Source organism: Carassius carassius, chromosome 42 (assembly GCF_963082965.1).
Source record: "Carassius carassius chromosome 42, fCarCar2.1, whole genome shotgun sequence".
Classification (NCBI taxonomy): domain Eukaryota; kingdom Metazoa; phylum Chordata; class Actinopteri; order Cypriniformes; family Cyprinidae; genus Carassius; species Carassius carassius.
In genome coordinates, this window is record NC_081796.1 from 19931862 (window position 1) to 19947524 (window position 15663).

Consider the following 15663-nt stretch of genomic DNA (forward strand, 5'->3'; position numbering starts at 1 on the left):
ATGAATCCGGTCACTTTAAAAGCCACATTCATTTAAAATTTTAGTCACTCATTTATGAAAATTGCACAAGCACGTGAATTTGCTGAGTGGACACCAGAGATATGTGCCAGAAGACCTCCCTAAAAAAGGTTTACTAAGGTAACCAGTGAAATAGTTAACTTACTACAGTTAGTACTTTAAAATCATGAAAAATACATATAAAATCTCTTTCAAGCAGTCTAAGAAGCTTTTAGGGTACCTTTATTGTAGTATTTAGCACTAAATATCGTAACTCTGATATTTTTATGTTAACTAATGTTACAAAGGGGCTTTATTTATTACTAGTAGTAACAGTAAATTCGCTTTTATACAAGCCTTTTAAAAGATATAAGTCAATGTATATAATTATATATAATCATTTTTATTATTTTCCCCAACAGCACATTAATATATCATTTCCCATGAGTGAATGTAGAAAGATGACATACAAAATTTGGAGGGTGAAACAAAGTGTCTCGATCACTGTGGAGGTAGGACAAAAGTGTCATGTTATATGATACACACAAAAGATGGCACTGGCAAAGATAATTCATATTTTGTACTTAACAACATTTTTTGTGAAATTATGTTTGCCTTAAAGGTTAGGAAACAATACTCAGTATATCTGTATTATATATGCATCTTTAAATCATCTGGAAACTGAAAAAAAGGAAGAAAATCATATAAACAAATGTCATAGCAGCAGCACAGAGGTATTTATCAGTCATACACCTGACTACTCCATCCATTCACTTCTATGCATAAATATACATCCCATATTTTAAGTTTTTCTATGTATATATCTGTATGTGTTCGATTGAGGTAGCAACTATTTAATTAAACTTAACTCTTCAGTTTTGGATATAAAAGCAATTACAGATACACACGCTGATTGTCAGTTACAGCAAACAATATCGATACATAATTCTCACACATATAAGAATAACACATTTTTCTCTGAGCAAAGTACATACAGACCTGGTTGTCTAGACAATTTATGGAATATAAAGTACAAGGACCATGTCATATACTTAAACTGTACTTAAAGTTGAGGCAATGAGTGTTTTAACATTTATCATCACTTTTTTAAAATATATAATTATCTTAGTTTTTTTCTCAAAATGGGAGAATAAAATTGGTAGTCATTAAAAGAGGCGAACATTCACTGTAAATGGCATAGAAAACATTTTCTTTCATTAACTTCATACCACAGTGTAAACATAGTATATATATCCATATTTTATGAAAGTACACATGCATATATTTTGTACATTCATAATGAGCGTAACCTGCATACAATATAAACAGAAATATGGCAAAAAAGAAAGTAAAATATGTATAATTTGACATAAGAATATATTTACATAACTTTTATTCATAAACAATAAATATTTTTTTAAACAATATCAGTTTTGATATATTTTTAAACAATTCCAATACTTAAAAAAAGAAAGAAAAAAAATTTGATATCAGTAGTCCTGGCATTAAATCAAAATGGATGGTGTTGATTGTACGCTTGCAGGGTTAGTGGTTTGCATAATAATTGTAACTACTTAAGTTGGCATTAACTTTGGAATCCAATTCCAAAATGTTCACACCATTCCAAAATGAATCTTGTTCACAGAAATCAGGTTGCGGTGACCGTAGACATCGCTAAGCTGTCGGGTACATGTGTGTGTCACTGGAGACTGAAGACATGGGACTGTCCACTGAAGCAGGGTGGCTGGTGTGCCTCATCTGATGTTTGAGCTCAGAGATGGTGCGCTCCAGCCTCTCTCTGGCTTCTCGCTCTCTGCGTAGCTCTTCCTGCAGCTCCTCACGGTCTTCCTCAGCGTGGTCCAGCCTCTCACGCAGTTCTGATAACTAAGCACAGGATGCCTTTGGTCAGTTAAAGTGAATCAGACAACAAAAAACAGGGCAAGTTCTTTTAAACATACATACATACATACATATATATATATACTTTTTTTTTGTATTGTACTGTTCGAAAGTTGTTGTTTTTTTTTTGTTTGTTTTTTCAAGAAATTAATACTTTTGTCCAGCAAGTAGCATTAAATATATCAAAAGTGTCAGCAAAGACTTTTATAATGTTATAAGGTTTTTTTTTTTTTAAAGCTTTTACTTTCAACTTTCAGTTATTTTAAATTATAATAATAATAATTTTTTCACAATAGTACTGTTTTTATTATTTATAACAAATCTTTATATATATATATATTTATTTATTTATTTATAATAAAAAAATTGTATGTCATATATTTTCCACCATTCATTTGGAGTCAGTAAGATATTCTTTTTTCTTTTTAAGAAATTACTTATTCTGCAAGTGTACATTGTGTCAGTAAAGACAGTTATAATGCTACCAAAGATTTATATATGTATTTTTTTAAATGCTGTTACTTTCTATTTGTTAAAGAATATCATGACTTCTACAAAAATATTAAGAAGCACGATTATTTTTAACATTGATAATTATAAGAACTATTTCTTAAGCAGCAAATCAGTATATTGGAATGATTTCTGAAGGATCGTGTGACACTGAAGACTGGAGTAATGGTGCTGAAAATTCAGCTTTGCCATCACAGGAATAAATTACATTTTAAAATATATTTAAATAAAAATAGCTATTTTAACAGTACTGTTTTAACAGTATTTTTGATCAAATAAATGCAGCCTTGGTGTACATAAGAAACTTCTTTACAAATGAAACTTTAAAATAATATTTTATCCTAAAACAAATTATAAAAAGAAAGTATGACAGATTATGAACCTGACATGCTCTTGTGTGGATGTATATGATCGGCCTCTACCTGTTTGGCATAGATGGTTTCCTGGTGCGGCTCAGTACCCAGTTCTTTGCATCTGCAGCCTTGCTGCCTCAGCCGGTCGAGTCGGGACTTTAACTTTCTCTGTTCCTGCTGGACTTCACCGAGCCTCTGAGCGTGTTCAGTCTGAACCGCCTCCAGCTCCCCGTGTAGGTCACAGCGGTCTGTGGCTTCACCTTGACGCAGAGCCTGCAGCTCCTGTTCACAAGTATCAGAGTGAGAAAGAGTCATCAGATACTCATGCGCACCTTCTGGCAAATGAAAAGAAGGTGCTAAAAACACATTATGCGTGCTATATTGTAATCTAGTCAGGTAGGTAAAAACCTTTTCAAGCTGTTTCTGTCTGCGTAGTGTTGACTGAAGTTTGTTGTGTTGAGCACTATACATCTGAAGGAGCTCCATCACCATGCCATCCTTACTGTGCTCCACAGTCACACCAACCGACCGCTTATAAGCTGCTGTATCTACCTTCTGCCATTCATCTGGACTGGCATCGTCGGACTGGCCATGTTTTTCTTGCTCTATATCAGTTAGATCTCTTGTTAAGAAACATGTACATTTGTTAGTGCATTGTGACTTATGATGAAAGCAAGCTGACCTGCAAAGGTGGGCATCTTTGGGTCGGTGTTGTGTTCTTCCTGATTCTTTACATTCAGAGTATCACCTAGCATCTCTGTTCCTGTAGACCCCATTTCCTTTCCAGGCACATACCCAGGGTGTTGTGCCAAGCCATTATCTTCCAACTTGTCAGGCATGTACTGGTACCAGCTGGGGGGGAATACAATAAAGGAAATTACTTGCTGTTTTGTACTAAACTACTTCTAGCTGTATGTATATATATATGTGTATATATATATATATATATATATATATATATATATATGTGTGTGTGTGTGTGTGTGTGTGTGTGTGTGTGTGTTTGTTTATATATGTTTATGTTAATTGTGTATATGATTATTATCAATACCCTGAGATCTGAGTGTTTAACATTGTGCTTAAGTCCGTCCACAATGTGTGTTTAAAGTCAAAAGACTAAACACACACACACAAAAAGAAAAAGAAAAGAAAATATAAAAGTTTTACCTCATTTTATTTAAAAAAAATCGATTAAAAATGTCATTTAAAACTAAATATCCAAATAAATTCTAATTCAAAATATAAAAAAACATTATAATAATATATCTCGATGCTTTTAAGAACATGTCCAGATCTTTTTTCTCCTCAAAATCAACTGAAAGAAATACTAAATTATATTTTACAGACAACAATGCCTATTTTAGCACAAGTACGATTATTTACATTGTGACATTATTTTCATTACAGTTAAGCATATTAACCCAAATTATACAATATTTATATCATAATAGCAATTATTTATTCATTCATTATTAATTCACAATCATTTATTCTCAGGGTATATGCAGGAATCATAGAGATGAATTTACTACCTTTTACTACCGCGTGGACACCCTGATTCTTTTAAATCTCAGTGTAACAATTTTAATTTGCATTTAAAAAAAACATATTTTTATATTTTTATTTGATAATTAGGACCACTGCGAACAATAAGCCTTTAAATGTTTAATTTACATTTATTATGTTAGTGAAGTTTCTTTTTTTTTATCATTATGAGATAATGAGAATGATTAATGAGAACAATAAAAATTCAGTAGTTCATTTTTACAGTAATTAGTAAATAATAATTTTTACAATACAAAAAATAAATATTTGTCCTTTTTTTATTCGCGATTTTTCGTGAAGAAATCTGGCCAGGATCAGATATTCTTCTACATATTATTGAATAATGTATATCTGTAAATGAATTTAACCTTTGCCACATCAAGTCAACTTGGCCGGGGTCCTCCTTAAGACTGGAAAGCAAACGTGAGTCGAACACAAATGCAGGTGAAGATACTCCCTGTAAGAGAGAGATAAAAAGTACTTGTTAGTCTGGTTTCACTAACAAAAAAAAAAGGGATTGATTATCCCATTGTGTGTTAATAATGATTGCTCTTAACGCATTAGCAGTCCCATTGAGTTGTATTACTTATTGAACATTGATTTAATCCCTTCACATGCCAAGCAGCCTCCTAAAGCACACTAGTATGAACAGTGTCACTTCTGCACACCTTCATGCACACACACATTTAGTTCTTATGATTCATTCTATTCCAGTAGAGAAGCCAGATCTAGAAATATGTAAACAAGACTTTATATCATTGTGAAAGCTCATACTGATTAATACTCTCATTCTGACATGTTTTACAGGCCGTGTGACGATGTTGCACTCCCTAATATAGGACAGAAACGTGAATCTGAACACTGGAGGAAATATGGACGTTTCTCCCATCAACAGACTGTAATGTAAGCCGCTTTAATGTAAATAGGCCATCTGATCTGTCATAAAGCCTCAGCAACCAGCTTGCACACCACACGCACGTTCAAAGCATGTGGACCCTAAAAAAATATAAACCACACACCCACAAGATGCAGAGTCAAAAATTTCCTTCATGGTCATAAAGTGACAATTCGCACATACTCAAAAGTCCCTCCATTGTGGTTATTAAGCACTCGATGCGTGGTTCTTCTGGAAATCAAGTCTCTCTAAACATACTCTTGAAACTGTTTATCAGTGGTAGGAACGGTTTGGTGTATGTCTCTTAGAAACAAAACAAGTAATACAGGTTTATTAAAAAACACACACTAATACCGTCTTTCGTACATTTACATGTGAAGTGCATGAACTCCGAATGCCTCTGGTTGGGGGAAGGGTGTGCTGTCTGGGGGCCCTCATATATATTATTATATATTTTATATATAATATATATATTTATATTTTAGCAATAGCCAAAAAACCATTGTAGGGGTCAAAATTATTGATTTTTCATTATTCATATTATATTATAATATTATATTATATATTATAATATTATAACAATCATTAGGATATTAAGTAAAGATCATGTTCCATGAAGATATTTTGTAAATTTTATACCATAAATATATCGGAATATAACAGAATTTTTGATTAGTAATATGCATTGCTAAGAATTCATTTGGACAACTTCAAACACAATTTTTTCAGTATTTTGATTTTTTTGCACCCTCAGATTGCAGATTTTCAAATAGTTGTATCTCGGCCAAATATTGTCCGTTTCTAATAAACCATACATCAATAGGAAACCTTATTTATTCAGCTTTCAGATGATGTAATATATCTAAATTTCGGAAAAACTGACACTTAAGACTAAATTACAATTTTAATTTACAATTTTGATATGTGTTTATTTTATTGTTCTTTTTTAGAAGTATATTATATCTAATAAGTAGTCATATTATATATTAAATGTAAACAGAATGTCTGTAACTGAGAAAACTGCTGGGGATGTTGTTGAGTCTCTGGCTAAGCATTATTTAATGAAATGGGAATTCACTGAATGCGCTAAGATTTGATTGGCTGAGAGGGAGGCTGGGGCCAGGGGTTCGCTCTCTGATTGGTTGGTGATGGAGGTCCTGTAGGGTGAGTGCTGACTCTGAGCCTGTAAAGGGGGAGCAATATACTGCAGGCACATGTAACAGAATGTCCCAGCCACTCTCTTTCACTCCCTCTCTCAATCTTTTTGCTCTTTCTTTACTCAACTGTCTGTTCTCTCTCTCTCTCTCTCTTCCCTCCCGCCCACTCCTCCTCTGTTTCTCTCCCCTGTTGCTGTGGCTCCCGCTGTTTGTGCAGACTCTGTCAGACAGAGTTTGAGAGTCTAGTGACCCGGTCTGAACCACATTCAGCCATTTCCTTCAGAGGGAAACATCTGGTGCAGCATGAGAGCTAGATTCAGCTGACCCAACATTAGATTTGCTGTTTACTTTCCACTCAAAACATTTCAAACAAACTTGGATGCAGACAGCTATGGTCTTTCAAGCTATGGTCTCTCGGCTGCAAACGCTTTAGTCCTGATAACTTGCTCATAGGATGAATCTCACAAAACATGTAAAAAACGTAATATTTTACCAAAAAAATCAATGAAAAAGAACAAATCATATTTATATATATATATACGTATTTTCCGGACTATAAGTCTCACTTTTTTTCATAGTTTGGCTGGTCCAGGGACTTATAGTCAGGTGCGACTTATTTATCAAAATTAATTTGACATGAACCAAGAGAAAACATTACCGTCTCCAGCCGCTAGAGGGCGCTCTATGCTGCTCAGTGCTCCTGTAGTCTACACTGAAAACATAGAGCGCCATCTCGCGGCTGTAGACGGTAATGTTTTCTCTTGGTTCTTGGTTCTAAATAAATGCGACTTAGTGCGATTTATATGTTTTTTACCTCATCATGACGTATTTTTGGACTGATGCGACTTATACTTAGGTGCGACTTACAGTCCGAAAAATACGGTATATATATATAAGCGCAAGGTTGGGGGTTCGATTCCCCGGGAATTTTTTATTTTTTTTTTTTCATTGATTTTTTGTCACAAAACATGTCAGGAAAAATTAACTGTGTAGCATATTAAGTTTTTTTTTTTTACATTCATCTTTATAACGATTAAAAAAATCATATTATTCATATGAATGTAATGCAAGAAAAAAATTCAATTGTAAATTGAATTTATACATTATGGAATAAATTAATTATAAACTGTAAAGAAACAAGAGTCACTGTAAAGGTTCAAGAGAGCAAATTTTAAAACAACATTAATTTATCATATCTGATAAATGCAAATGGTAACATTACCAATTATTTCCCCATCTTTGTTCATATTTTGCTACACTACAATACATTAACAGCTTAATTTCTGAATATTAATATTGATTAAAAATAAGAGATACTCACTACACGCGGCTGCCTCTTCTCTTCCTGGAACTTCATCTTCATATCCTCCAGAGATTTCTTTAGCATCTCTTCATCCGCTGTTCCCAGGTGTCTTTGTGCCAGCTGCAGATAGCAGGCCCACTTGGCTGAATCGAAGCCCCAGTGACATGTGCGTTTGTCTGGCTCTCGGTGGGAGTGCATGACAAAGCGCTCTGGGCAGAAGAGCATCCGACATTGGGAACAACGGATACAGTGCACATCTGGGCTGGAGTAAAGCTGGGGTACAAACAGTCCTTGACACTTGCCCAGACATTGGTGTTCCACCCAAAATCCTCCAGATTCCTCACCGTCTTTCTCTTCCTGTATTTCTCTTCGTGATTTGTGTGAATCACGAGAGGGCTCCTCGCCTGGATGCAGCAGTGTGTTACAGAGACGCTGGGAATCGGTCAGTGTGATGAGGCCGCAGGACGGAGTCCCTGGAGGAAGGATACCCAGCATTTTAAGGATGTGTAACTGTGTGGCATCACAGCGGGAACAGTACAAATACAACTGGTCGCACACAGAGTTGATCTGTTGCAACGAAAAGTCCCGCAGGATGGTGTTAAGCAGCTGGGGCAAACAAAGACGCAGTTCGCCTCCCACAGAGAAGCAGGAGATGTATTCGCCCTCCAGACAGCAGAGGCCAAGGTCTGTTGAGCTGTCAGGAGGGACTAGTAAGGGTCCCACTGCCATACCTCCCTGAGCCAGAGGGGGCGCCATCTTATACTGACCATGTTGACCTGTGAATGCAGCTGGGCCACCAAGGGAACACTGGCTGCTCAAAGAGAACTGCGCTAGAGTGTGCTTCAAACCAGGGCTCAGATCCGGATTGGCATCCATTTTGTTAGTTGCCTTTGAGACCTGATAGCCAAGAGAGGTTTTTGGGATCTTTTTGCAGGATAAATTGAGAGAAGCCATCACACGTTTCTTTATGGGTGTGCCGTGTACAGATTTGTCTCGCATCAACCTCTTTAATGGGACTTTTAGAAGTGCCTGTTCCTTGGGGAGGTCTCGGCGCTTGTTCTTAGTAGTCTCCATAATGTTGTTTATGGATATCGCCAAGTTGTCTTCAGGGACCAGAAGATACACAGAGGAAGTGTCAGGAATGCAGTGCTTTTTATATGTGGATCATAGTAAGTCTTCAACACTTCCCAGATGGCTGAAAAGTCCAAACAAGCATCATAGATTAATAATAATAATAAAGGTTTTGAATAAAAAATACAAATAAAAATCTTATATAATTCATTACTTTGAGATTTTATTTTAAAAAAGACATAACATGGCAACTGAGGGAACCAATGTTATTATATTAACTAAACCTAAGACCATTAAAAAGATCAAATAAATTTTAACTTAAAACAAAATATATATAAAAACATTGTTTCTCAGAATTTTAAGGCAGCATTTCTCATTTTCATTTAGTCTAATTTGATGTACTAAAATAATAAAACTAAACTGAAATAAGAATTAACAAAGACTATACAGACATTCAACCAGCAAACAGACATTTAGTTAACTAAAACTGAAACTAAAATTAAAACCATTAAAAAGTAATTGAAATGAAATAAACATGAACTGAAATTAAATAAAATATAATAAACTTTCTATTTCAGCTAGTTGCTAAAGCAACTATTAAAATTTTTACTGATGAAATAAAAAATAAATAAGCAATTTTATATATATATATATATATATATATATATATATATATATATATATATATATATATATATATATGTGTGTGTGTGTGTGTGTGTGTGTATATAACAAAAATGCATTAATAAAAAAAAATTATAAACATTTAAATTAGTAATTAAAAAAAATACAAAAACACAACAAAATTGCTAAAACCTTGACTAAAATAAAAAGCATTAAATGTAAAATATGAATAGAAAGTATAATAGTATCTCAATGATACTCATGACATTTCCCATGTCTGGGAAATTAGATTCATTCATCTATCTTTTAAATAATTATAAACAGTCTAAACTCAGGGTTCATAGTATTAGTATCGTTATAGCGCAATCATCTCAAAAATTAATCATATCTGTAATGTGTTGTGTCAGCATATAATAGACTTTACACCCCCTCTTACAGCGAGTGGCCCCGCCCTCTTCACAAAGCCACTCCCCCTGATCGGTCTTAGAGCTCCGCCCCTCCCCCCTCTGCCTTGGTAATGACATTCACTCGTGCCAGAGACCTCTGCGGGACTACCCCCATATGTTCCCACACCTATGACACTTTCACATTTCACAACAAACTGTGAAGGCACCCCTCGAAAAGATTTCACTGCGGGAAAAAAAGATTCTCTAGATCTAGTGGTGATAGAAATATTTAGGTTCTGCTTGTGTGAAATATGATCAAAGCGATGATCAAAAAATCATACATTGTAATTTTTTTCTAACAACACTTGAAGGAAATAAACTATAACCGTATCTAATTACTGTCGATTATCAAATTTCATATGTATGAGTAATCTTAGATATGGCTACCACATTTAAAAGTCAACTGAAACAATCGAAAATAATTATTTAATATTTAATAGGCTAAAGAAGGCATTTTTAACGTAACGTTAAAGGCACGGGAAGCAATCATATCATGAGGTACTGAATATATGAATGATCAAATATTGAAATATTAAATATTGGAAATACGTGCTTTCGTTTTAGAAAATGTTACCCCAAAAAACAATGTTTATTCAAGCTTACCTTTAAATCTGAAGTATCATTTAACGTTGTTCTGACGAGAAGAAGACAAAAGGAAAAGACGAGAAGAAAGCGCGTGAAATAATTGTATTTTTATATCGGGATTCCGTCGCGGAGTTCACAGTCGAACGAACGAGCTGACACCGATAACACTGCTGCGGACTTCATACAACGTCAATCCACAACCCAACAACCTACGTCACCCGACGGGTGCCACGGCTAGACGGCGAGATTAGCGGAGGAAGTCTGTCTCGCGATCTGGGGGCGTTACCCGCACTCATATTAGTCCCGCCCATAAACTAATCACCGATTGGGGAAGTTTTCTGAATTACTTTTTCAACTGTCCAATCGCTGATTGCCATTCGGTCTCTTCTACCGACCATGGCCATAGCAACCGTAGCAAGAGTAGGAAGTCTATACGTGCGGTAAAAACCACGAATTATTGTGAACCGTGGTAAAGGTGTGTCTGTGTGCAGACAACTGATTTTCTCTTGGTTGTCTTGTTGCTTAATAAACACGGGTTAATTGCGCAAAATATTATGAAATTACGATATTAAGTCATTTTAAAATGAAGAAAACACCAGTAGGGGACCATGGATAATAGTCACACCTTTTTATCTACTTTATGGAGTATTTTACAGAGTGGGTTTATAAAAAATTAAAAAATTAAAATAAATTGTCACATTATATTTGGTGTATAGCTATTATCAGTGTTTCAGCAAAAAATAAAAAAAATAAATGTAATCATAAAAAGTAATATAATTGTTTTGAATAACTGGAGTAGTGATATTATTGTGTAGATATAATTTGCATAGTAGTCTACTTTTGCTTGAATGTGTACCCAAGAGTGTAGTACAAATATTATGCTACTGAAATTTTAGTTTGGAAGACACAATTCTCAGACATTAATCTATTTTAAGACAGTTTTTAACTGAATCGGACATTTGACTCTTAACCTTATAATTACTAAGATAGCCTTTGTGATAGCATTCAAGTCTGATAACTAACTCTATAGTCTCCTTATGTGAATAATTTTCTAGATTGCTAATATATATATATATATATATATATATATATATATATATATATGTATGTATGTATATATATTATTTTTTTCAATACAAGATGGTTGTGTTAATGGAGGTAGTGGCCTCATAATCACGCAATATATTATATTTGAGCATGAATATTTCTTTACTTTCTGTTAACATTTTATGTAATGACACCGTCAGACATCCATTTGCATTGTCTTTCTTCTTTTTGTCCTTTTCCATGTGGAAATTAGCATAAGGCAAATGGCTCTAATTTGACTTTCATTTGTGTCATGGTTTGCATTTTTGTAGTTTAGCTGCTAACATGTTGTTCACACCCTGACCTATATGCCTGGATTACTCAATTCAGAGGAAACACCCTCATGGTTAGACTTTTGTACAACCGTGTGTTATAAAAAGCATCATAAAATTATATTCCTGTACTAAATCATTGTTATTTAAACAAAAATACCATTTAAGGGTATTTAAAGGCAATCTGAAAGTAACACTGGTTGGCCACTGTGCATGTTTTCCGGGAAAGCTATTTTGTGTTTGTTTTTTGTTCAGTCTGAGACTAATTTAATGTCCTTTTGAGGCCTTTGGCTTTTTACAGACTCTCAGAGGAGCCCTTTTAAGAGTGTTTCAATGCATGGTAATAAACAACAACAGTTTCTCTGCTATTTTCAAAGTGAATTGTAAAGCTGCAAAGGTTTGAAAAGCAATAGGTCAAGCGGCAGAACTGGAGGCAAAACAAGTGATTCAACTCACCTAGAAAGAGAATCAAGATAATTTTTTTTAGAATATATTGGTATATATTTACCTTTAACCCTTAAAGCAATACAGTCAAGTTTTGAGAATTATGTGCAGTGTAAACAAGTTATTAAATGTTTTCTATAAACAACATAGCTGAACAGTACTTATATCCTCAGAGTGAGTATAGGAGAAAAACTGCATTGTTCTGCAACTGATGGCAGATGAAGGGAGATGAAAATTAGGCAGATGAAATTACTTTTGAGACTCAATTTTAAAATTAAAATTTGCTCAAATGTACTCACCCTCAAGCTTTTTGAGATATAGATGAGTTTGTTTTTCATTGTAACAGATTTGGAGAAATTCAACATTGCATCATCTGTTCACCTATGAACCCTCTGTCACTGGATGAATTGTTATTATGGATTATGGTCTGGTATTTTGTCCAGAAGTGATAAAGTTAAAACACATTAATGAATAATTTGTTTATTACAAGCTTGCAGCTTTTCACTTCACAAGACGTTAACTGATGGATTGGAGTCATGTGGATTATTTGTGGATTATTGTGATGTTTTAATCAGCTGTTTGGACTCTCATTCGGACGGCACCCATTCACTGATCCATTGGTGAGCAAGTTATGCTAAATTTCTCCAAATCTGCTCCAATGAAAAAACAAACTCATCAACATTGTATGACCTGAGGGTGAGTACATTTTCAGCAAATTTTCATTGAGTGAACTATTCCTTTAATATACCAGGGAAGAGTTGAGCTCCATAATGCCCAATTGAATCATTTGTTTTATTATTATTTTGTCATCACCTATCTAGTTTTCAGTACACTGTCACTCTCCTCTTGCCAGGCAACAGGACCCTGGTTCATATTTTTGGAACCTTCAAAGCAGACAGCTCCTAGAATATACACAGAGGACAAAACAAAGAGAGAAAGATCCTTGTTGCTAAGAAACAGAGAAAAAAACAGATCACTAGGAGGACTGTTTGCATGAAATAATAGACCAAATTAAGATGAATTACTACACAATTGCTTCACAGTTGTAATAACACAATGTGTTTTTGTCACTTAAAATTTTATAAGAAAGAAAAAGCATTTTACACCGTTTTCAAAACATTTTTAAACATTTTAGTAGTTTGTGTGCACTAAATATAACAAACACACGGTCATTATATTCTGTATATTATTCTTTAATTTTAATATACAACCTGTACTGTCTATTGATGAGTATTTGCATTTCACATCAAGTCATGTATGTCACAAATTCTTGAATATAGAATGAATATAGATTTAGAACATAAGGTCACATTAGAAAGTCTATGGAGATTAAGCTGCACTTAAAAAAAAAAAACCTAGATAATGCTCATCTGTTGTTGGCAGTATTCCAACAGTTATTTGTGCACAATTTAAGGAGTTTCTAAAACACGTTTTTAACCTGAAAGGGAAAAAGACATTCATCAGATCACTGTGCTTATTATATATGGAGAAGTTTTGGTTCACTGGTTATCATTTTATGGTCTTACCTGCTTTTGTCTTCTCTTGATTTGCATTTCTTGTTGTTGTTTTGCCCTGACCTCCTCCAGAGTTAAGCACCCACCTGGGAGAGTAGCAGACATGGTTAAACCAGACTTATTCTGAAAATACTGAGGTAATCTATTTGAAGAACACATGTAGAAACAGTTGATCAAATGCGGTGACCCAGGGCTCATAATGTAAAGTACTGATCAGTTTCAACACTCATTGCTTTTACATTTGCCCCAGACCTAGCAAGATATTCATGTATAAAAGGAACTTTAACGCCCCCTAGTGGTCATGACATAAATTCTTTTAATTTGAATTCTTTTAAATAGACTCATCAGCAGGCTTCTCATCTTTGTTTTCTGACATGGTTGGTTGAATTACTCACCCACAGTACTAGGAGATATGGAAATGTAACCCATGGCCCGACTCAAGCGCAGATCCTCCAGAGCTGCCAGTTCTGCTTCTGCCTCTGTTAAATACTAAAGGTTGTTGTTTTTTTTTTGAGAAATTGTTCTCTAAAATGGTGTGATGAATAATTATTTGCTATTTAAAAAAAAAAAAATCATTGTAAACCTAAGTACTTTTTGTTGTTGTTGTTTTTATTCTTAGGAAAAGTGTAAATTAAAATGTCATACATTTTAACACTTACATTTAAATAATCTCAGTTCGAACAGCTGAGTCTTTACTCACTTTCAAAAATTATCTAAAGATTCATTTTTTTCGCCAGCACTTGACCAACTAATACTAGCACATACCTTTTCTTGTCTATACTATTCTTGAAAAAAAACACATAGCTATGTGTTCTGTGCTTGACTAACTGAGACTTGTCATGGTACTTGTATGTTGTTGTCTCTTTTTGGTCTGATTGCTTCTATTGTTATCATTTGTAAGTCGCTTTGAATAAAAGCATCTGCTAAATGATTAAATGTTAAAATGTTAAATAGTATTTGAAGAGACAATTTAGGAGGGATGCAATTACATCTTTCATTTAAAACATTTTCTTTAAAATAATCGGTAAGAATCTTAAGGTCTAAGTGTGATGCTGCAGCACCTACTTTGCTGAATATCTTGTCTTTTCTTTGGGTTTGGTGCAAATACTGTAAATGTCTTTTGACTGTCACACAAAATAGGAACGTGTCAGTGATCAGAAATAATTATTTGAGTGAACAAAACAGGCTCTAACTGATTTTCTATGGCAACTACTAACTACACAGTTTACTGCTGAAAGCATCGGCAGTAGCCTAAACTGTTACTAGTTGCTATAGAAAACCCGTTAGAGCTTCTTATAAAACTTTTAAACAGCTTTTGATATGGCACCACTGGCACTCTCCTACCTGTGGATTTCAGAAAGCGCACGCGAATATGTTTTTGGCATTGGTCGTTCCTTCAGTGCATATTTTGAATGTTGTATTGACCTCGGTGAAGTCTCGGATGGTTTCGCCTGTATTGCTTTATTGCTCCTCTCCGTTGTTTTGTGTTTGTATTCGGTCTCACGGGTGCATCTTGGGCAGCTTGATGCCCTGTTTTTCTCTGGTCCTCTCTGCAGGTGTGGTTTCAGCTCTACTGGCTTTCTTAGGTTTAGTTGCAAAAGGATTCGGCTTTATAAGTCTCGTGTCCGTCATTTTTGCAATTATAGATTAACACTGAGACATTAAACCTCTCACCGATTTCCAAATCCCGTATTCAATTTATGAAACTTAATGCACCGGTTTTAAGATAAAAAAACAGATATTTTAATTCAGAGGATTTGATGTCTTGCATTAGAGAAAGTAAAGTTTAACGGATACCATAAACAGCGCAACCGCGTGTCTGATCCGATTACTGAGCACGCAAGGCACACTGCTGTAGTAACCAGGCATAGTAACCGGTAGCCTACTGCAACAACAGCTACTGCTACTGATTAAATAATAATAAAGATAATATAAAGGTGCGTGCATTTTATTTTTAGATAT

At 34.5% G+C, this 15663-nt stretch overlaps 1 protein-coding gene across 3 annotated transcripts; it reads right to left on the reverse strand.

Annotated features, from left to right (window-relative positions):
- Positions 1-1590: 1590 nt before the first annotated feature.
- On the reverse strand, positions 1591-14820 carry LOC132124103 (ski-like protein). 3 transcript variants are annotated; one of them, XM_059534921.1, is made up of 9 exons: positions 14767-14820; positions 14097-14180; positions 13714-13787; positions 7678-8854; positions 4673-4761; positions 3442-3611; positions 3168-3364; positions 2829-3041; positions 1591-1881 (listed from the first exon to the last, which is right to left on the reverse strand). In XM_059534921.1, the coding sequence occupies exons 4-9, from the start codon at positions 8731-8733 to the stop codon at positions 1672-1674; spliced, it is 1935 nt and encodes a 644-aa protein (XP_059390904.1). In that variant the 5' UTR covers positions 8734-8854; positions 13714-13787; positions 14097-14180; positions 14767-14820; the 3' UTR covers positions 1591-1671. The 3 variants fall into 3 exon arrangements, with proteins under 3 accessions (XP_059390904.1, XP_059390905.1, XP_059390903.1); XM_059534922.1 differs by lacking the exons at positions 13714-13787; positions 14097-14180; positions 14767-14820 and adding an exon at positions 10404-10630 and having other exon boundaries at positions 7678-8762; XM_059534920.1 differs by lacking the exons at positions 13714-13787; positions 14097-14180; positions 14767-14820 and adding an exon at positions 10404-10629.
- Between the last annotated feature and the right edge of the window lie 843 nt (positions 14821-15663).